The 22288-nt window shown below is 24.7% G+C and overlaps 4 protein-coding genes across 8 annotated transcripts; 1 reads left to right on the top strand and 3 right to left on the bottom strand.

Moving 5' to 3' along the window:
- Window positions 1–54: 54 nt before the first annotated feature.
- Nup37 (nuclear pore complex protein Nup37) lies at window positions 55–2019 on the bottom strand. 2 transcript variants are annotated; one of them, XM_012493350.3, is made up of 5 exons: window positions 1688–2019; window positions 1371–1594; window positions 845–1042; window positions 413–777; window positions 55–331 (listed from the first exon to the last, which is right to left on the bottom strand). In XM_012493350.3, the coding sequence occupies exons 2-5, from the start codon at window positions 1518–1520 to the stop codon at window positions 79–81; spliced, it is 966 nt and encodes a 321-aa protein (XP_012348804.1). In that variant the 5' UTR covers window positions 1521–1594; window positions 1688–2019; the 3' UTR covers window positions 55–78. The 2 variants fall into 2 exon arrangements, with proteins under 2 accessions (XP_012348804.1, XP_012348803.1); XM_012493349.3 differs by having other exon boundaries at window positions 1371–1606; window positions 1688–1839.
- Ranbp21 (exportin-5-like protein Ranbp21) lies at window positions 1529–7912 on the top strand. 2 transcript variants are annotated; one of them, XM_086910443.1, is made up of 9 exons: window positions 1529–1665; window positions 2799–3499; window positions 3581–3889; window positions 4024–5427; window positions 5511–5771; window positions 5872–5995; window positions 6092–6428; window positions 6516–6885; window positions 6980–7912. In XM_086910443.1, the coding sequence occupies exons 2-9, from the start codon at window positions 2813–2815 to the stop codon at window positions 7139–7141; spliced, it is 3654 nt and encodes a 1217-aa protein (XP_086766569.1). In that variant the 5' UTR covers window positions 1529–1665; window positions 2799–2812; the 3' UTR covers window positions 7142–7912. The 2 variants fall into 2 exon arrangements, with proteins under 2 accessions (XP_086766569.1, XP_003698453.1); XM_003698405.4 differs by lacking the exon at window positions 1529–1665 and adding an exon at window positions 1891–2029.
- Window positions 7737–16076, bottom strand: Ac13E (Adenylyl cyclase 13E). Of its 3 annotated transcripts, none has more exons than XM_086910441.1 (8): window positions 15765–16076; window positions 14906–15205; window positions 13363–14813; window positions 13031–13285; window positions 12455–12921; window positions 12217–12372; window positions 11895–12094; window positions 7737–11825 (listed from the first exon to the last, which is right to left on the bottom strand). In XM_086910441.1, exons 2-8 carry the CDS (start codon window positions 15184–15186, stop codon window positions 10151–10153), a joined length of 4485 nt encoding a protein of 1494 aa, XP_086766567.1. In that variant the 5' UTR covers window positions 15187–15205; window positions 15765–16076; the 3' UTR covers window positions 7737–10150. The 3 variants fall into 3 exon arrangements, with proteins under 3 accessions (XP_086766567.1, XP_086766566.1, XP_086766568.1); XM_086910440.1 differs by having other exon boundaries at window positions 15750–16070; XM_086910442.1 differs by having other exon boundaries at window positions 12455–12906; window positions 15750–16070.
- Window positions 16077–17299: 1223 nt separating this feature from the next.
- On the bottom strand, window positions 17300–21818 carry LOC100866172 (cytochrome P450 4C1). Its single transcript, XM_086910439.1, has 13 exons — window positions 21682–21818; window positions 20741–20962; window positions 20441–20550; window positions 20084–20174; window positions 19742–19927; window positions 19402–19495; window positions 19209–19311; window positions 18984–19086; window positions 18799–18905; window positions 18650–18718; window positions 18246–18414; window positions 17934–18113; window positions 17300–17606 (listed from the first exon to the last, which is right to left on the bottom strand). Exons 2-13 carry the CDS (start codon window positions 20895–20897, stop codon window positions 17440–17442), a joined length of 1536 nt encoding a protein of 511 aa, XP_086766565.1. The 5' UTR covers window positions 20898–20962; window positions 21682–21818; the 3' UTR covers window positions 17300–17439.
- Between the last annotated feature and the right edge of the window lie 470 nt (window positions 21819–22288).

The raw sequence follows: 22288 nt of genomic DNA, 5'->3' as shown, positions 1-22288 counted from the left end.
AATAACTAAAGGTAAATATAATATTTATGAAAATTAATTATAATTATACAAATCTTTTTATTTTTATTTTTTTTTTATTTAATTTGATATTATTTTCCAAAAACGAATTTCTCTATCACTTGTTGCACAAACATATGGTAATTTATAATGACAAGTTATTCCACCTATTAATTTAACTTGACCACAAATTATTTCTTGTTCAGTTCTTATATTTGTAACTTTCAATAAATTATCTGGTCTACCTATACTTGCTACAAAATTTTCATAAGCAGGGAAAAATTTTACTATTAAACCTCCTTCAATGTGAAGTGGTTTTGATTCTAATGGTGGACTGAAAAAAAAAATTACTATTAAATATATAATTATTTGTTAACTCATTAGTTAACTTTAAGCAAATTTTTTATTGTATTACCTAGGTTTGGATATATCCCACAAAATTAGTTTTCCAGCTGCTATGGCTGCAACTTTTAATGGATTGGATCCCCAGTCAATAGACATTAAGGGAACTATATCTGTATCCAAAGACATAATTGCTTGCTGACTTCGTACATCATACATGTGAATCAATCCATTTTTTTCACCAACAAGAAGTTTGCCAGATTTTTCAAAATGAAAATGTACACTCATTCCAGGAGATGTTAAGTAAAATGTAGATATACATTTTTCATTTTCTTTTACTGCCCAGAGTTTACATGTGTGATCATCAGATACAGAAGCCAATATTTCACCTTCAGTTTCATAACAAATTGAATTTATGTAATCCTTGTGTCCTTCCATCTTATTTAAAAAAAAATATAAATATATTTTTTTATAAAAAATAAAAAATTCTCTTTTTAATCTTTACCTCATATACAGTATTATCATTCATATCACTACTATATAATCTTATTTTGAAATCTGCTCCAGCAACACAAAATATTAAAACTCTTGGTACAACGCTCAAAGAGGTTTCTGGACTCCAAGCAATAGCATGTGGTCTAGTATCATGACGAAATGTTCTAATAGGTTTGTAAGCAATATCTTCTACTGCTTCATCTTCATCCTTATAAAATAATAATTATTTATTTGAAAATAAATTTTTTTTAATTTTTTATATAAATATATTACATAAAACATTATTAATTAATATTTATATAAAATTAAAATATTTATAAAAAAATTATGAATTTTTTTTTAAAATTATAAATTATATTCAACTTTCATATAAAGTTGTATATTTTCAAATATAATTTATAAATTATATTTTTTAAATTCTTATACTATTTATAAAAGATAGTATAAAATAACAATTATTAAATACATTATATGAGAAGTTTGTAATTTTAAAATTCAATATTCATATGTTATAAAATTTTGGAATTTAATAGTACCTGGAATTTAATAGTACCGATAACAATTTCTTCAGCTAATGCAATACAAATTAAATGTTGAGACCATTCATAAGGAGATAATTCAACACAATATATTTGTTTAGAAAAATGTAATTGAAATGTAGGTGGTGTAGTTAAAGCTTCGTCCATTGTGTATTTGTATTATCGCTTTTAATATGTAGGGTGAATTCGTGTTACGATCAACAAAAGATCACCGGCATAACCTTTAAAATTTTCTACATTATATTATTTAGCGAATTATACTAATAATAATCTCTGCAGATATATATGATAGGTAAATATTATAAATTTCTTACTTCGTTTATTAATTTTTTTTTAAGGTAATTATAATAAATAATATTACTTTCTAATTGTATTTATAATTTATATAAACATAAAAAACTTGCACGCGTTGTAAAGTCAGGTTAGGTTAAATTTAAACAGTCTAGATGGCAGTACGTATTTTGCGTATGCTATATGTAATCGTTCAACGTGCCGCATATCCCTTAGAAGCGAACTTCTTTGACTAAATATAAGATCGCCGCCGCGAGTTTTTGATTCCATAAGTGATCATCAGATATGAATTGACAAACCATAGTGATAAAATTCTTTCTAAACGTGTATCTTCGATCCGTCTCGATCTACGATCGCGTTACGAGGTAAGTGCTTCTGTCAAGGCATGCTTACCAGGGCATGTTACGCATACTTTACAAGCTGCTTCACCTCATGTTTTTCTTGCATTGCAATTACGCGATTTTACATTATCTAATTTATTTTCAAATATTTAAGAATTTTTGAAAATTTTCATAGTATGTTCTGAGTTTTGATATCTTTATGAATTATGTTTAATTTTGTTTGCTATGTTCATGAATTTTGAATTTTGAAAGAGTGTCATTTTATGAAATTTAAATATTTTTTCATAATTTTATTTTTTCAAAATTTTAATCATTTGGAAAAAATTTACGTAATTTATAAATATTAAATATTTGCTGAAATTGAATTTGATGTATGTATCATATTTATAAAAGTGCTTTAAATAATGAAAAAAAATATTAATAATTTTTATCATTTAAGGTAGAAATAGATTAATATGTATATTTCAGAATTAATAATTTTTTTATATATAAATTTGTATTAATTGTATTAAATTTATAACTATTATAATATTTATAACTATCATGTATATGAGTAAATCAATTACAAAAATTATAAGAAATGTAAATTAGATATTTAAAGAATTCTTATAAAATCGTTTTTTATATATTTATATAATAATTATAAATTATATTTTATTTTATATAAGAATATTATAAAGAGATATAAAAACTTAATACATTAATAAATAATATTGTTTCTGTATAATTAATATTGTTTCTTTTTGATTTATCACATTTATTGTTTATAACTAATTATTATTTTCAATTACAGTATAGTAGATAGGAATGGAGTTTGGAGTGGGCAATGTGGCCCAAATATCAGCAGAACTTGCTCAAGTAGTAGAGGTGATGATGTCACCAAATGTTCCACAAGAACAACGTTTAGAAGTATATAATGCTTGTGAACGTTTCAAGGAATCATCTCCTCTATGTGCACAATGTGGATTATACTTAGCACAAAAAGCTCCAAATAGAAGTTCAGTAGTTCGACACTTTGGATTACAGCTTATGGAACATTGTATCAAATATAGATGGACACAAATATCTCAATCAGAAAAAATATTTATAAAGGAAAGTGCAATGAAATTGCTTCAAGAAGGCACAGAACCATTATTGCAAGAAGAAGCTCATATTAAAGATGCACTTTCACGTGTTGTAGTAGAAATGATAAAGAGGGAATGGCCACAACAATGGCCTACATTGCTTGCTGAACTTAGTCAAACTTGTACAAGGGGTGAAAGTCAAACTGAGTTGGTTCTTTTAGTATTTCTAAGACTTGTAGAGGATGTTGCACTTTTGCAAACATTAGAATCTAATCAGAGAAGAAAGGATATATATCAAGCACTTAATACAAATATGGCTGAAATTTTTAGTTTTTTTTTAAGATTAATGGAACAACATTTTTCAGAATTTCAAAAGAAAAATAGTTTAGGTTGTACTTCTGAAGCTGCAGCACATAGCAAAGTTGTACAAGTAAATATGTTATAAAATTTATATTTTGATAATTATTTTCTATAATTATATTTTTAAAATTAAATCATTTTTTCATAATAGGTAGTATTATCCACATTAACTGGATTTGTAGAGTGGATTTCAATTAATCATGTTATGGCAGAAGATGGTAGATTATTACAAATATTATGTCTTCTATTGGGGGATCCAATATTTCAATGCTCAGCAGCTGAATGTTTATTACAAATAGTAAATCGTAAAGGAAAAGCTGAAGACAGGAAACAATTAATGATTTTATTTTCTGAAGATGCTTTGAGATATATTTATACAGCAGCAACTGCAGCATCACCTGTTACTGGAACAAATGAATTTCATGAAAATCATTATTTGTTTTTAAAAAAATTGACACAGGTAAATTTTAATTTCTCATAAAATATATTATTAATATTATATAATATATAATATAATATATTAAAATATTATTAATTGCTTATAATAATAATATATAATAATAATAATATAATAAATAATAATTTTTAATTAAGGTGTTAACTGGAATGGCAACTCAATTATGTACACTTTGGGGTAAAGATGATAGCTCGAATATTCGGCCAGCACATTTCAATATATTTCTAGATACTGTATTGACATTTACTATGTATTCAAGTTTAACATTAACACATATGGCAAATGCAATTTGGGTAATGCTATTTAAGCACGAACAGATAAAACAAGATCCATTGTTATTAACTTACATACCAAAATATGTAGAAAGTACAGCACCAAAGCTAATAAAAATAGCATATCCACAAGGTAGACAAGCTAATGGAATGAGCGCATACTGTCTTGCGGATTATGATTCGGTGGAGGAATTCAATGTTTTTCTCCATCGATTTCGAACTGATTTGTTGGAAGGATTTCGTCAAGCAACAATGGTAGCGCCTTTAGTAACATTTACTTATGTACAACAATGGTTAACAGCTAAAATTACAAAAGGAATGACAGATCTTCGATATCAAAGTGATCAAAATGATCTACAATATCTTGAATGGGAAGCACTTGCACAAGCTTTAGATTCTGTTGTATCAAGAATTCTTTTGATTAACGAACGACCAAGTGTTCAAACTGGTCTTCAATTGTTAGAATTGTGCCTTGGTTATTCTCCTCAAGATCCTTGGTTATTATCTGCACTACTTTCTTGTATCAGTGCTCTTTTTGTATTCTTATCTATGTCAACTGGTTCAATGGCTATGCCAGGAGTAGCTATTCTACCTAGAGTTCTGGAAAAAATCTTTGCTGCTCTCGTATTTGAAGCACCTGGTGAAACGAAGGGTACTCGATCTAAAGCAGCAAAGAATGTAAGGCGGCATGCTGCTAGTCTCATGGTTAAAATTAGTCTGAAATATCCATTATTACTGCTTCCAGTTTTCGAGCAAATACATACAATGGTTCGAGGTTTAGCAAGAGAACCTAGCCCTTTATCTAAAATGGAAACTACATTATTATATGAAGCATTACTGTTGATATCGAATCATTTCTGTGATTATGAGAGACAAACTAGATTCGTTGCTGAAATAATTGGTGATGCATCAGCAAAGTTCATTGCTCTTGGATCTGAATCGTTTAAAGGACCACTCGAATTTATGAGATTTATAGGATTAGATCGACCACCAGTTGAAAATATTACAGAAGATCCGGCAGGTCAAAATCGAAGTGACTTAATGATTTGTATTTGTACGATATTATGTGTTGTAAAACGGTGCTCTATCCCCGATGATCCAGATCGTGCTGCAAGAGGCAGTTTTGTAGCTGCACTTAGCGAAAGTGGAAATCCAGTATATAGAAATCCTGCTACACCACATGTAATTCCTATATTGCCCACACTTTTTGCATTACTTAGAACAATGAATGCTTTATTCACATCTGCTGCTTTAGCAGCTTTATCAGAGGTAATACAAATATTAATAATCTGTTTTTTCTTTTTTTAATGATTAATTGTACAGAGAAATATATTAACATTTTCTTTTATTAGGGATATAAAAATGCTCATGAATTATTAGAAGCAGAAAAAGCAAATCTATTGGGTTTAAATACAACAAATGATAATGAACGCGCTTCTGAACCTGATCAGTCTTCAGTTACAGCTTTAGTCCGAATGCAATCATTTCTTAATACTATAAATGATTTATGCTATCATATGTTAGGTAGTGGATGTCACATGATTGGAAGAGATTTCTATCAGTTACCTGGTTTAGCACCAGCACTTATCAATTCAGTTTTTTCTAATATGGAGGTAATTTTTTTAAATTCTTTTTTTCTTAAGTAACAATAGCAACATAATAAACTTTCCTATTTTAATGATAATTGTTTTTTTTTTTTTTTTTTTTGTTTAGATGATTCCAGATTATAGATTGCGACCAATTATACGCGTATTCATGAAACCATTTATATATTCTTGTCCACCTGCATTTTACGAAAGTGTTCTTGTACCCGTTTTGGCTCATGTTTCTACACATAGTAAGATATTTTTATTTTCTTATTATTTTACTTATTATATTTGTTTTTTATTTATATTTATTATATTTATATTATATTTATCATATTTTTTAATAGTGTGCCAAAGATTGAGTGCAAAATGGCAATATATCGCACATCTTTATGAATCTGGTGGTTTAGATGAAGAAAATACTGATACACAAGAAGTTATTGCTGATATGTTAAATCGAAATTTGACAAGAGATTTTGTAGATGTATTGAAAGTAGCTCTCGTTGGCGGTGCTGCTAGTGATGCAACGCCTCCTGATACTATGGAACAAGATAGTAGTGGTATGGCCATAGATTTTCCTTTATCACGTGGAAATAGTATAGTTGCTGAAGTTGTTAGTGAGTTGGGAGCTGTAGTTCTTCGTCATCCGACTACGTGCCATAGTGTTGTTTTATGTGTTTTAGGGTAATTCAAATATAATTATTTGATATTATAATAGTTTTATTTGATATTCATTTTGCAGAAATAATTTTAATTTTTTACTATTTCTAGAGCTTTAGCTTGGAATGACTCAAATGCCAGTTTAAAAGCTACAATGTTAACCGGACCAGTTGTACGAGCATTAGCAGCTGATGGCAGTTTAACACCTGATATGGCTGCTCATATTATGGTAGCAATTCTTCAAGGTTTGCAACTTCATGGACAACATGATGCCAATCAAGGTTCTCTTATAACTTTGGGTGCACAAGTTTATGAATGTCTACGACCTAAATTCCCTAATATTATTGAAGTAATGCAGCAAATTCCGGGCGTAAATCTTACGGATTTACAACGTTTCGATGAAAAAATGGCTGTAGTTAGTACTAAAGGAAATAAAGTTGAAAAAGGAAAAAAAGATCTTTTTAAGAAAATTACAAATCAGGTAAAATTTTACATATTTAAAATAGAAAGAATACATTAAAGAATATGAAGATAAAGAATGTTATTTACGAATATATTATATATATCTATTACAGCTTATTGGTCGAAGTGTTGGTCAATTATTTCGTAAAGAAGTCAAAATAGACAATTTACCACGAATAGAAGTTTTTGGAAAGCAACAAGCGATACGTGTGGATGAAGTATCCGAGAATTCAACTGATAGCGGATTTGCAGCTTTATTTGCAGGACCCACGTAGCAAAAACTCCATTTACATGACCACTCTGCATACATATGGTCTGAATTAATAAATTGTAATAAATCATCGTGAAAACATTTTCCTACAACAAAAGATTGAACTATATACATAATGGGATCCTGCAATTGAAATAAGAAGATAAGAATAGAGTAAGCTCATATTAAGATGTTTCATCTTTAAATTATTCATAAAATTGAACGCGTATATACACAGTTTGGTAATACAATTTATACTTAACTACTTTATTTATATATCAAATAATGAATAAAGTTAAAAGAAAATACGCTTACACACGCGTTCAGGATCGATTATGAATAGTTTATAAGACAAAAAAATTTAATATCTAATTTTATTTGAAAAAATCTCTTATTTTTAATTCAGGACTTCAATACGCAAAAAAGTTAGTATTTCTTGAATATTCAGGGTGTGTAGTAATGCATGCGTGCGTATGTATGTATGTATGTATGTATTGTATGCGTGATACGTATTCATACGTATATGTAACATAAAATATTTGTCGTTAAAGAAGAGCATGCAGTACATATGATGAGACAAATATGAAGCAAATCTAAGTAGATTATTGAATAATTGTATATTAAGTCTTATGCATTTATTACTATTTCTTTGGATTTACATAAAATCTTTTGTAACAATGTAAAACAACATGATTTTCAACGCGATGTGTAATACAGTTTTTGTAAACAATATTTCGCTAATGTATAATATAAAGATTGTTGATTTATATAAAACAATTTTACGATTTGGTACAAATATTTGTATTCGAATTGATTATAATTGTTTTTAATCAAGAGAAAAATGTGTCCATTTCTCAGCACTTTTTAAAAATATTGTTTCATATTGTATGTTTCATATGAATTTAGTTGTAAAGTTTTATTTGGGCATTTCGAAAACATATAAAATAATTTTTTTTAAATATTTAATATTAAATATGTTTGGGCCATATTATTCCCATTAAATGCAATTTTTGTTTATCATTTAAAATTTACAAAAATTCAAATTAAATAGCATTTTAGATACTTATATGTAAATCAAACGTAATATTTCTATGTTTTGTTGTTACTTCTTTTTAATTATTTTATTTTATTATTGTGAATAATGTAGCACATTGTAACTATCACATAAAAATGAATTAGTACTTTACACAATTGCCATTATATATCAAATAGCGACAATACTTTACATGAAATTGTAGATATTAATAATCATTTAATACATGACAATCATCATGGATTTAAAAATAATGTAGCACAGAATTTGTATGTAGTATTACATGATAGAAACTGTGCTATTTAAAAAATTTATTACACTAGGTATAGAAAAAATTTAAATAATACCAGTGTCTTTTATTAATTGTATTTAAATGATAATTCAAATACTAAAATTTAATATTAAATTATATCATGTTATATATACAATCAATTTGCCTATCATATTAACATCACATGTGTTCTAAAATAAAATTCATAAAGAACTATATTTTGCAACAAAATACTATCGAGATTACCATAATAAAGTACAAGTTTTTAATAAACTTCAAATTTTATTACTAGTTAAACTAGTTACGCGTTAGAGTTTAACAATTTTTATTTAAAATACGCGACAATATGCACATTAAGATAATATTGAAATTAAAATACTTTTCCTATCAATATTTTTTTTATTTGCTTATACTTGTAACTATATTCCAAGAAGATTTCAAAATCTATTGATATATTTCAACATAAGTACGAATAAGACAATGTCAAAGTTCAAAACATATTTTGTATGTATGTATGTATGCGTTTATAAAAATGAATATTAAATGATTTTCATGTATTGAACTTCTAAAAATTGTCTAAAGTACAATTGCAGTAAAATGCCAAAAAATATTTCATTATTTTTATATCATCTTATATAGCTTTTTATCGATATTTTTAAAAAATGAAAATAAAACAGAATATTAGATTAAAAAAATAACGGAATGCTAATTTATAAACTACAATTTTATTATTAATAAAATTGATAATCCATGCAATAAATCCTAAAACAATGTTAAAATATGATATATCAATAAATTTATTTCTTTTGTATCTAACTAAAATAGAGTACAAGTTTTGCATGGAATTATTGAGTACTAAATTTTCGAGAATTATAGTAACTTTAAAACAAAATTCTTACATGTACTATCGTGCGAAAAATTAATGAGAAACAATATTGAATAATTATTCTTAATTAGAATAAGTATAAAAACTTCACCATAATTTTTCGACCAAAGTCTTAAAAAAATTTTTGAAACTTGACATTTTATTATAATATTATTTAGTATTTCACAAATAATTTCATGTATTTTCATATTTAAATTGTAATATAAATAAATTTGATTAATTACTCATGATATGAAATGAAATAAGCCATATAATCTCATATAAATCGATAGAATTAATAAAACATTAGAAAGCTTTTTATACTTTGAAATAATTAATAATTGTCTAATATATAAGTCGCATATTTTATACTAGGAACTGTTGACGACGACCGAACTTGGTCATTTTATATATTTATCTTATCCGTTCATTCGCATCGTTCATACGTTCGTTCATTCAGCACACAAACAATGAAGATGCGTATTATATTTGTCTCGATAGATTTTTCGCAAGAATTATTAAGAAAAAATTTGATTTCTTCAAATTGATTTGATTTTGTACTTTTTAAACGATAGATTTTGATAGGTCTCACACACATCTGATGTTCTTAAATTACGTAAAAAAATACAGTTAATTGTTTTGTTAAGAATAAATATCTTTAATGAGCGAGCAATTAAAGAATTAAGGTACGTTTTTATCGTGTATAACGTTGATGACACATTATATCATAAATTTGTATAATTCTTAACGAGATCGCTAGAAATCTGATCCCAAAAAGATCATATGCTTGATATAAGTGTAACGTGCAAATGATTAATTTTAATTTTATAAAGAATCAACATCACTATTAGAGACCTGAAAATGTTTAAGTGTTCGTTGTTATATTAATATCGTCTTTTTTCCCTATTAATAAAAATACATCCATATTATCTTTTCCCTTAACATAAACTTGACCACGTGGTTCGAATTCGTATCGTTCTGAAAGAACATCTAAAACGTTCTTGGCCACTTGTATTCTTCCAGCGACTCCAGTCGAATCCATTCTAGATGCTATATTTACAGCATCACCCCAGATATCATAATATAACTTCGTTGCTCCGATTACACCAGCAGTTACGTCGCCATAATTAAAACCAATTCTCAAAATTAATTTAAAACCTAATAAATCTCGATTGAAATCATTTATTACTTTATGCAATGTCATAGCAAAATCTATTAATTGGAACAGATGCTTATATTCATGTTCATTTTGTTGTCTAACTTGTGGATTTAAACCACTTGCTGCCATGAATGTGCTACCAATAGTTTTTATCTTTTCTACATTTGAAAATTCCGGTTTTTCTAATAATTCGTCAAAATCACCAATGAGTTCATTAAGCACACGCAAATATTCTTTACCACCCAAATAAGACTCATCATAAAGTTCGTTAAAGTTTACTATGCTTGCAAAAATAATTCCCACAGCTTTATGATTTTGTGAATATTTAGCAGTGGTTTTTAATTGATCAGCAACATATTTTGGTATAATGTTATGTAAAAGCCAATCGGCTTGATTTTTCATAGATTGTACACGACTTTTATCTCGAGCAGCTACTGCATTTCCGTGAAAGCTTAATCGATAACTAATTTCAAATTCACGATTTAAAAACCAAACTAACAAAAGTAAAAGTATCATATCTAAAAAAATCTCGGAATTATATAATCTTTCATGATATCTAATTTCTGTCTCTTGTTGACTTAGAGCAATCTTCGTTGTAGAATTTAATAAGAAATCAGGAATATTGAATATTTTCTTTATAATGGTTTCATTAGATTGATTCCTGATTAAATCAGTGATATTTTTATTTATTGGGAATTGTGAATAATTTAATGTCTTATTAATGAATAAATTACCGAGATTTTCTTGATTATATGACAGATGATTCATTACAAAATAAAGAAATAATACACCCATAAATGTTACTAAAAAGTTCTTCATCCAACAATTAAGTTGTGTAAAATTACAAAAATGAACTAAACTAATAAAAATCAAATAACCATAATAGTATTCAAAATTATTCAAATTATGAAAATTACTACACGTATAATTAAGAAAAATAGATATAATCGGTAAGCCGACTAAAATTGCACCGCAAATATGCCAAGGATACCATTGTGAAAAAAATTTAAATATTTGTTGTGTTAATGTTGAGTGAACCATATTTGGATATAAGAGTTGACGAACACAAAGTAACACTGCTATAATTTGAATGGTAGTAGCACATACAAAAAAGATCATATAATATAATGTTGGATTGCAAAGTAAAAAGAGTGAAATTGTGATGGCAGTGTAAATCAATGCCGATATCAGAATATCAAAATATGTATTGAATCTCGAGGTAGCCAGAGTAGGTGGATTTCCACTGATACATTCATTAACCTTGTGAGCATTTTCTCTGTATTCTTTTTCCATTTCTTTATTTTTGAAAAAGAGAGTCAAACTCGAAAGTGGTGGTTTCACGAAGTATGATCGTTGAGAACTTACATTATCTTGAACGCACCTTCGTGAAAAATAAAATTATACGAACTATTTTATATTTTTTAAAATATGTAAATTAAAAGTTATTTACCTAATTAATTGTAGATCAGATTGTTTTCTTAATTTATGAAAACATGCACCAAAAGTATCTGTAACTGCTGGAGGAAATGGATATGGTGGTACCGAAGACGATGGCTCATGAGCAGAATTTAATGTCGAACTAGAAGTATAATATCCACTTACTCTATGTGCCAATAAATCTCCTTGAGCCATGCCGTTCATCAAAAATAACTAAAATATGAAAATTAACTGCAGGAAAAAGGGAACATGTTGACTGCTGTGAGAAGTATAGTATTAAAAAATATTTTTATATAATTTCTATTATTATTATTTCTATTATAATATAAGTATACCTGTTGCTGTATACTACTACGTCTGCTATTACTTCTAATTCCCGAATCTTTCCTACTGCACATAGAAGAGGCACGACTAAGTGACTCTTGACCAGATAATAAAGGACTAGAAGGTATAGGATTTGGATCCATTTCAATCTCATTTTGAGATGTATTCTGCAAAAAAATACAACTTATATATGAATGAGATAATGCAATTGAAAATTAAAATAAAAACTTTTATCGATGCGATTTTGACCTGCCTAAATCCATTACGATCTTCATATGATTGAGATTCAGTTTTTGATTGTTCGGCAATAATTGCTTTGGCTTCTTCCATTTCTAGAGGTGTCATTTCTTCAGTAGTTCGTTGTCGTTGTAAATATTTCCATGGTTTGTTTCGTATCTTTTTCTTTCCATAACTGGCAACAGATATCGGACTTTTATTTGCATTTTCTTTTTCATCTGTGATATCAGTATCTCCGTTTTCGGAATCTAGAATACTTGGCAAAGAGTTTGCTTTCATTCTATAATTACTTGTATTAGTAACCATATGGAGGTAATGATATTTCAATTTAGATTGACTATTACAAGAGGCCACGCGGTGACGCGATTGCATCAAAGGCGATATACTTGTCGGAGATGTTATATTCATTATAAATTGGTTGGTAAAATCTGATTTTCGACCTTTAATAAAATAAGTTTTAATACCTGTAATATAAAATACTTTTCTTTTAATTATAATTATAAAATTAATGAAATATAAATTATATATATGTTAATATTATAATTATTAATATTATAACTATTAATATTATAATAATAATGTTAATACCATTTATTAAATCTCCTTCTTCTGTAAGATATCGATCATTGAGAAAACTCAGAGTCTTTTCACTTAGATGAACTCTTCCTGGTTTTCCAGTGCTTTCTAGTTTATTTGCTAAAGTTACATCATTCGACCAAACATCGAATTTAAATCTTTTAGTACCTACAATTCCACATAATACAGTTCCAGTATGTACTCCAACTCTCATATTAACACCTTCTCTTCTTTCAATATCAAATTGTTTTATAGCTTCTATCATAGCTATCAAAGTATATTATAAATTATTTTTTTATGTAAATATTTCACTTCTATAATTTAATGAAGAAAAAAAAATATACCTAATCCCATTTCAATACAACATTTTGCATGATCAGATCTTGGTTCTGGACATCCACTTACACAATAATAACAATCTCCCAATGTAGAAATTTTTTCACACCCATGGTGTTCACATAAATCATCGAATCTTTCAAAAAGATCATTTAAAATACCTACTAATTCTTCTGCAGTCTTATTTGAACTCATTCGCGTAAATCCAACAATATCAGCAAATAAAATACTAACATTTTCCATTGAATGCATATTAAATGGTCGAAACAATGAGCGAATATCTGTATTATTGGACGGTATCGAACCTTTTTTTAAAGAATCCTCTCGTTCTCTTTCGCATTCTCTTTCTTCCATTAACCAATCTGCGACTTTAGGCGGCATTACTGAATGAATCATTTTTTCTTTAAGTTGTTTTTCCATTTCAAGTTGACGCCGAACTAATAGCGATTGTCCGACTTTCATAAATGTACCACGCATTCTTACAAAAGTCATTATTAAAATATGTATACCTATTAGATGAATGCAGATCTGCATCAAGATTCTAATTCCAAGACTCGTAGAAAAATAATCATCCGAAAATGATTGATTAGATATGTTGCTACTTAAGAAATAGTTTGACATGTCATCATTTTTATGAGTTAATATATTTTCTTTAAATATTGAAGTTACATTGTTTATACCTTTGGAGATTAAATTATTAGATGAAGCATTTATAATGGAGTTAATAGTAGTTGACATCATAGTAGAATTTAAATTTTTAAAAACATTTGTATCATTCAAAACACCAGATATCTTTTCAATTACATTTTCTTGATTTGATTTCATTCCAAAAGCAGATAACAATTTTGGATCTTGTGAATATAATACTTTCACATTTGCAGTTGTAGATTCGTTGTTATCATGCATCACATTAGAAAATTGACTGTTAGTAAAATTTTTCAAAGAAGAATACATAGCTGCTGATATTCTGCTATAATTTATTGTGGCATTACTTTCTGTTGAAGTATTCAGTAGAAAATTTTCACTAAAAAATTTTTCTCTTGCATTTTTTGTACCATATAGATAAGCAGTCAAAAATTCAAATAGAAAAGAATAAACCATTGATATTCCCACACAAGCATATAGTGGCATTGGTAAGACAGTATATATCAATAACAGAATTTCAGAACATAGTGCAAAATGTCCGACTAGAGTTAAGCCATCTATATAAGGTGGTACTAATGTAAGAAAAAGTAAAGATAAAATGCAAAGCGTAGATGCAACTCCTAATGAAATTGGTAACACATAACTTTTATAATAATCTGTATATGTTAAATACAAAACTGCTGTTACCATTGTTCCAACAATAACAAAAACTGTTACTATGGCTGGCCATGTTGTAGTATTGTATTCTGTTCCAATTACAATAAAATATACTAACCATGATAAAGATACCAGTAAGATATATTTTAGAGCATACCTGAAATATATTTATTATTAAAATTAATATGATATTTACCATTAAAATTAATAAACAGATATAACATTATATTATATTATTATTATTTATACCGGAATCTTAATCTAATTTGTGGAAAGGCACTTCTTTTAAATTGTTCTTCTAATATTTCTGAATCAAATCTGGGATTCCACCAAGATCTTGGTGCTGCACGTTCAAATGGTACTGGAAGGCTAATTCCACAACATCCAAGTCCTTGTCCGCTATGTGCCAAGTATGTTTGTATATATGGAGCTAAAGATATATGAATTTCATCTGCAGCATCTTCACTATCATTCTTAGCTCTTGTAAAACTAACAGAAGAGCTTCGTTTTCGATTTAAAGAAGAAGTCATATTTGAAATTCAAATTGCACTAAAATCATTATATATAAATTTATAGTAAACTTATATTTAATAATAATATAAATTAAATTATAATAATTTATAACTTATATTAAATTATAAATATAATTTATAGATTAAAAGTAAAAAATAATTTTTTACTATAATATATAAAAAATATGTAAATATAAAAAAAAAATATAATTATTTAACAAATATATTATATATTATATATTAATTATATAATTCAATTAATATTATAAAAAATATAAAATATTATTCAAATATATATAAAAATATATATATATTTTTTGTTAACATATTATATTATTTTTTACATTCTATTAAAAAATAATAATAAAAGTTTCGAATTTATATTTTTTCTATAATTATCTTGCAATACAAATAAGATTATAAAAAATAAATTTCATAAAAAACTTATTTAATTATCGAAAAAGTGGTTATAGAATATTTCAAATGACAGCATGGTTTTTAACTTTATTAGCATAATATAATATTATAATAAAAATAAAATATAGGTTTAAAAATTATACTTTTATAATTAAAAAACTTACAACTATTCAATTCACCTTGGTTACTGGCGAAATCGCCACAAAACTAAGAAAATCATCCTCCCCGCTGACATCGGAGGTTCTTCCTGAAATCAGCTCTCTTTAAAAAATGCCATTTTAATTTTCCTTGTATTAGTATGATATTCTCAGCATTAGTGAGAAAATTTAATGTTATATATTTCACTCTAATTAATTAAATTTTGTGTAATTAATTTAATATTATATAATGTTAAAAATTATTGTTTAAACGTTTCAAATTTTCTCTTCCGCAATGCATCATAGCCATCTTGAATCTATCGATGACAGCGCCCACGACTAAAAAGCATATGCATTAAAAATTTAATGTTTGTCAGATAATAAGTTGAATTGAGCGTTACAGAATTCGATGTTAGTTATGAGAAAATATTTAATGCAAAATTCAAGATTGTAATGTAAAACAATAAAAAAATATTTTTATAAATAGAAAAAAAAATATATTTTTCTTATGTTATAATAGAGAATACAAATATAATTTTCAATTAATAAATAAGTCATCTTATGTGAAAGATATTTTTTAATTTTTTAATTTTCAGAAGTAAATATGAAATATTTATAATGAAATTTTAAAAAAGAAAATCTTTTTTCTTGATTTTATCAACTTTAATGGTTTTAATATATTTTTTAAATTATAGAGAACATTTAGATTTTTCATAATCAGTAATTTAGAATGGAATTACATTATAGGCTAGATATGAATCTTATATCTAATCATATGACATATAAAATTTCAAAAGATAATATGATAATTTTATATTATCATTTGTTTAGTATTAAATAAGATATAACAAGATACAAACAAGGAGAACAAATAATAGAAAAAAGATAGAAATAAAGTAAAAATTGAAAATCAGCGCCATCTCTAGAATATCAGAAAAATCTTATCAAGAGTAGGGTAAAGTAGAATAAAAATTAAGAATCAATGCCATTTCTGAATAGTAAAAACATTTTTCTTAAAAGCACTCAATAATAATATTCAATTATTATTCTATTTTATCCTGCTTTTAAAAAAGTATTTAAAAAGTTTACTATTCAAAAAGTGATCACTTATCTTATTTATTCTTTTTCTATTATTTATTATTCTCTCTTTATATATATATATATTATATAAATATATATATGTATATATATTTCATTAATTCTTTAATTACTACATATATAAATGATTTTAATATTTTTCACATTATTTTGAAAAATAATGAAAAACAAATTTAAAAATTTGAAAAAATATAATCTATAATATGTTAGTTTTTATTAAAAAACTAATTTATACATTAATATTGCATTATAATCGAGAATAGTAGAGATTAAAAATAAATTATAAGTGAAAATCGAATAAAATAAAAAATAAATTATAAATAATACATATAATAACATGTTTTATCATTAGATTTTTAAAAATAATAATAATTAAAATAGTTGCAAAATAAAATTTATTTTTAATATTCTGTTAAAAAAGCAATTTTCTAATATTATATAATTATAATATATAAAAAAAATATAGAAAATTTCATTTAGTTAGCATCATTTTAGTTATCTGTTTTAATTATAACTATTATTATTGTAATTTACCTTTATTATTGTAATTTACCTTTAATAAGGCAAGACAAAAATGTATTAAATATTAAATTTATTTTGCCAATAATTAAATATATGATCATGTGTTCTTAACAGGAATGAATTTCATTTGAACTGGATTTTCTAATCGTAATACAATGTCTGAAATAAAAGTTACATCCTTAAGATAATCGATAGGTTCGAAATAATAATTGTATAAAAGAAGACCTAGATATGTTTTTAATTCGAGCATGGCAAATCGTTGTCCTGCAAGATAAAAATATTATATATATTATTAAATTTATATAAAAAATAAAATGTATATATATATATATATACTAAAACTTATATATAATTTAGAAATTATAAAAATTCTCAACTAGTAATATTCAGTAATTCAGTTTTTTTCCTTTCAAGAAAATATTAAAATTAAATAAAAATAAATTCAACTTTTAACATATTCATTTTTTTACTTATTTATTTTTTAGTTATCAATAAAAAATTTATTTTCCTAAATTTAAAAAATTTGTCACATATATTTATATGTATAAGAATACTGTTTTGTAAATATTTATTTGAATGTGAAATTCTTACCAATACAATTTCGGGGTCCAGCACTAAAAGGTACGTAAGCATATGGATGTCGTTTTTTAGAATTTTCAGGCAAAAATCTATCCGGATCAAATTTATTTGGATTCGACCAAAATTTTGGATCTCTATGAGTACTAAATATGTTCAGGTTAATTATACTATTCGCAGGTATTTCATAATTACCTAAAAATGTAATATATTTCTTATATTATATTATATATAAAAATTAAGAATAAATAATTATTAAGAATAAAATTTTTATAAAAAAAGAAAAAATTAAGCGTAATTATTTTACAATATAATTTTTGTATTTACTTAATTTTATACTCGTTTCCAATCTACGCGAAATTCGAGGCACGCTTGGATAAAGACGAAGAGATTCCTTAATACACCTCTCAAGATACGGAAGATTTTGAAGAACAGATATATTTAATTTTCCTCCATTTTCTTCTATTGCAGCTTTTATTTCAGCCCTTGCTCGATCCTGTAATAAACAATATATAATTATAAATATAATAATAATAATATATAATAATAAATAATTACATGTATAACAATAATCTTTTCGTTTAAATAAAATTGATTCAGAGTCGTAGAACTCAATTTATTAAATTCTTTTATAATAAAGGCGAATAAAATATATATAAGAGTATTAATATTCTTTTCATAATAAAATTAAAATTAGATTTATAATAAATAATTAATAGTTAATAAATTACCTGAATCTCTTTATGTTCAGCTAAAAGCATTATAGAAAAGCAAAAAGATAAAGCTGTAGTATCGTGCCCCTGTTTAAAATAAATTTTTGTTTTATTATCATTCGAAAAATTGTTTACATTTTTATAATATAAAAATATATTATACATACTCTAAACATAAATGTATCGACTTCTTCTCTAATTCCTTCATTATCTATTTTATTATTTCGATGAGCTTCTATTAATAAATCAAGCATAGCGAGTCTTTTTCTGCGAACTACAATAAAATGAATAGAAATATTTTAGTACATGCTAATTAATATATATATATATATATAAAATATTATATATTTACTTTTAAAGTCATTATTATTATCATTTTCATTTATATTCTCGTTAAAATCATTTAAATATCGACCGTTCGTCTGATCATGATATTCTTTTCGTTCTTGGATTATCTATAAACATATTATCGTGTTATTAAAATTATAAAACAACAAATAAAAAAAATTTTTTACTATAAATAATATGATTAAATTATAGTACAAAACAATATTCATAATAAAAATTGCATTTTTACCTTTCGCGTAAAATTATGCAATATTTTAAGTAATTTAGATTGTTGCCATCCTTGAGGAGAAAGATTAAAGAAGAAATCATAATAAAACCAAGGTTTTATCATTCTAAAACGACCATATAAATATTTATATATAATTAATAGAGATTTAATACGATATAATAATTAAAGGTAATATGATATAAAAATTATTTACCTATTGATGAAAATAAAACCTATATCATATACAGCTTGACGATATTCACACTGAAACTTTTCTTTATTTTTTAATGAGGTTCCCATTGCAGTTTCTAAGAACAATTAAGTAATTTTTTAAAAATCTATTTAATTCAATAATTTTATTTTAATTATTCTTAAAATAAAATATCTCTTTATAATAATAAAAAATGCTTTATTATTAAAACAAATATGAAAAATGATATTTTCTAATTTTAATGATATTTTCTAAAAAAAATTTATTTTAAATTAAACTTTCATTCAACAAAATCTTTCAATATTATAATTATCCAAATAATACATAATGTTTCATAATTTACCACATATCACATTCAATGTGTGCTCGCTAGTGAGTTGCAATAAATTTTTCACGATAATTCCTTCTTCACTCTCCAATGTTTTAATTAAGCGTTCAGCATCCTCTATAAAAATGTCAACAAATTGTCGAAGCACATTAAAATGAAAAGCAGATGTCAATATCTTTCTGCGAACGTGCCACTTATGACCTGCAAGAAATCAACAGAGTATATTTACTTATTTACTTTTGTCCGTTTGTCATTTATAATTTAGCAAAAAAAAATTATTAAAATCTCAAATAAATTTAATAGAAATCAAAAATGTTTTATAATATAATAAATAAAAGAAGAAATAAAATATAATACCTGAACTAGTAAGAAGTCCAGTATTGAACCAAGGCTCTAAGTATTTGTAACCAAAACCTTTTTTAGTAAATTTAGTATTTCCAAGAATTGCCTAGATGACGAAAAGAAAATAATGATTCTTTATTCTCTCACCTACGTAAGTTGACATTTTCGCAAAAAATTCAACAGTATATAATTTTTTCTTATATCATTATTTATCTTATAATTTTCCATTAATATTCTTATAATTTTAATTTTGGAATTAATTATAATTGTAAAAGAACATGGATTTTTTATTTATATTAATTAAGTAAATTGTATATTTTTCGAAATATTATATTTCAAGAATTACTTATATCCAATTTTTTTTCTAATTACCTCAATATCATCCGGATGACAAATAGTAATATATGCCTCCAAGAAAGTCCATATTTTATAAATTGGGTAATATTGTTCATTTAATTGTATCAAAAATTTCCAAAGGTCACCTACAATAAATATAAATCAAATGAACGTTAATAATATTGATTTATATTTATAATATTTATAATATTTTATATTTATCAATGAAATTTAATGAAATCGATAAAATTAAAATTAAAATTAAAGTTAAAATTAAAATTAAAATTAAAATTAAAATAAAATCAATTTAAAGAAAACTAAAATTTTTCGTCTTACTTGGAGAAAAGTTATGAAAAGTAGGAATATTTCCAAGAATTGGTAATGGCTGAGGTCCTGGTATCAAATTTATCATTTTTCCAAATTTTCCATGATGCAATAAAAAATAATGTAGAGTGGTCAAGAGAAATATAAAGAACAATATTGTGAAAATCATTTTCTTAAAATTTCAATATTCACCGATATTTCAATTTTTTTTTTTATACGCTTCTCTTCTTAAATCTGTTAATGATATATAGATACATATAAAATGCGATTATTTTAATAATATTTATTATTCTTTAATTATATATATTTCAAAGTTCATTAACAAATTGCATTCATTCATAAACTGCACTGCATATATTTTTCATTGATGTATTTTTAAAAATATATATTATATTTATTATATATTTATTATATATTTATTATATATACATATTACATTTTATACTTATTGCTAAAATACTATTTCTAAATATCTCTTATTTAAGTCTCTTATTTTCTTTATTAAAAAAATAAAAACATAAAAATATAAAACATCAATTGCTAAATTACAAATATTGGCATTAATTACAATTAGATTATAACAAAAATAAAATATTTAGTAATATGCGGTTCGCTAAATTTATCAATAATATCAGTTGTATGAAATAAAAAAATATGATTAAGTATATTCTGTAAGTTTTTATACACTCAAATTTTGCACAAATATTCTATTTATCAAATAAAATTATTTGTGTCTATTATTTTCTTTCTTTTAAAATTCTTTACGCAAAATATGCAAAATATAATATTTATAAGTATTTTTAAAAATCTTTAAAAATAAGTTTATAAGATTTATTTTAAAATTAATATTTAATATAATAATATAATATTAATAAAAATGATACATAATTATGTACTGTTTTTCAAATTTATATTGAAATCTGTGAATCAAAATAATATATTCAATTACTTACTCTTTTTCTTTTAATACAATAGTAATTTTGGATTTAAGATTGAAGTTTTAAGGAAAGGGTCAGACTAAAGGAATTGCTTGTCACTTACTGCAAAGCAAATCAATCTTAAATGAAAATGGTATGCAACTATTCCCACCACATCGAATCTATCTGAGAAGATATGTTATTGTCGGATTTCTCGTATGGCATTGATTTTTAACCAATGTAAATTTGGCTTACGATATTGGAAAGCAAACTTGATAATAGAATGCAAATGAATGCAAGTTTGGATTACGATTATGAATTACAAAAAATGAATTATAAAAAATGTATAAAAATCAGAATATCAGTAAAGAAAAAAATATGATAAATTAATCACAAATTATTTATTTTAACGAAATCATTATTATATTTAAATATAATATAATATATTATAAAAAACTGTTGTCCACTTTTATATTATTTTATATCTATTTATTTATATTTTGTACATTATAAATAAAACTTTATAAAAAATTTAAAAAATTAAGAGATATTTTTTCTCTCAAAATATAATTAATTTTAATCATATGATGTTGATTTTTTAAATTGAATCAAAATAAATCAATTTTTTATTTTTTTTAACTTT

The sequence above is a fragment of the Apis florea genome, unplaced genomic scaffold (assembly GCF_048593485.1).
Source record: "Apis florea isolate Af1SG1 unplaced genomic scaffold, ASM4859348v1 contig_3184_pilon, whole genome shotgun sequence".
Lineage (NCBI taxonomy): Eukaryota > Metazoa > Arthropoda > Insecta > Hymenoptera > Apidae > Apis > Apis florea.
The sequence above is the reverse complement of the archived record's forward strand: the minus strand, read 5'-3'. Positions and strand labels throughout refer to the sequence as shown.

What these genes read in the sequence shown, in the direction of transcription:
- Nup37 (XM_012493350.3), bottom strand. Translation starts at nt 1,520, where the DNA reads ATGGACGAAGCTTTAACTACACCACCTACATTTCAATTACATTTTTCT. An exon ending in TCGGTACTATTAAATTCCAG is followed by an intron (nt 1,043 to 1,370) that starts GTACTATTAAAT and finishes TTATTTTATAAG; the next exon opens with GATGAAGATGAAGCAGTAGA. An exon ending in ATGATAATACTGTATATGAG is followed by an intron (nt 778 to 844) that starts GTAAAGATTAAA and finishes TTTTTAAATAAG; the next exon opens with ATGGAAGGACACAAGGATTA.
- Ranbp21 (XM_086910443.1), top strand. Translation starts at nt 2,813, where the DNA reads ATGGAGTTTGGAGTGGGCAATGTGGCCCAAATATCAGCAGAACTTGCT. An exon ending in CACATAGCAAAGTTGTACAA is followed by an intron (nt 3,500 to 3,580) that starts GTAAATATGTTA and finishes TTTTCATAATAG; the next exon opens with GTAGTATTATCCACATTAAC. An exon ending in TTAAGAAAATTACAAATCAG is followed by an intron (nt 6,886 to 6,979) that starts GTAAAATTTTAC and finishes TATCTATTACAG; the next exon opens with CTTATTGGTCGAAGTGTTGG.
- Ac13E (XM_086910441.1), bottom strand. Translation starts at nt 15,186, where the DNA reads ATGACTTCTTCTTTAAATCGAAAACGAAGCTCTTCTGTTAGTTTTACA. An exon ending in TTGTATTGAAATGGGATTAG is followed by an intron (nt 13,286 to 13,362) that starts GTATATTTTTTT and finishes ATACTTTGATAG; the next exon opens with CTATGATAGAAGCTATAAAA. An exon ending in TCTGATCTACAATTAATTAG is followed by an intron (nt 11,826 to 11,894) that starts GTAAATAACTTT and finishes TTTTTCACGAAG; the next exon opens with GTGCGTTCAAGATAATGTAA.
- LOC100866172 (XM_086910439.1), bottom strand. Translation starts at nt 20,897, where the DNA reads ATGATTTTCACAATATTGTTCTTTATATTTCTCTTGACCACTCTACAT. An exon ending in CACATTGAATGTGATATGTG is followed by an intron (nt 19,496 to 19,741) that starts GTAAATTATGAA and finishes AATTGTTCTTAG; the next exon opens with AAACTGCAATGGGAACCTCA. An exon ending in TAATAATAATGACTTTAAAA is followed by an intron (nt 18,906 to 18,983) that starts GTAAATATATAA and finishes ATTTTATTGTAG; the next exon opens with TTCGCAGAAAAAGACTCGCT.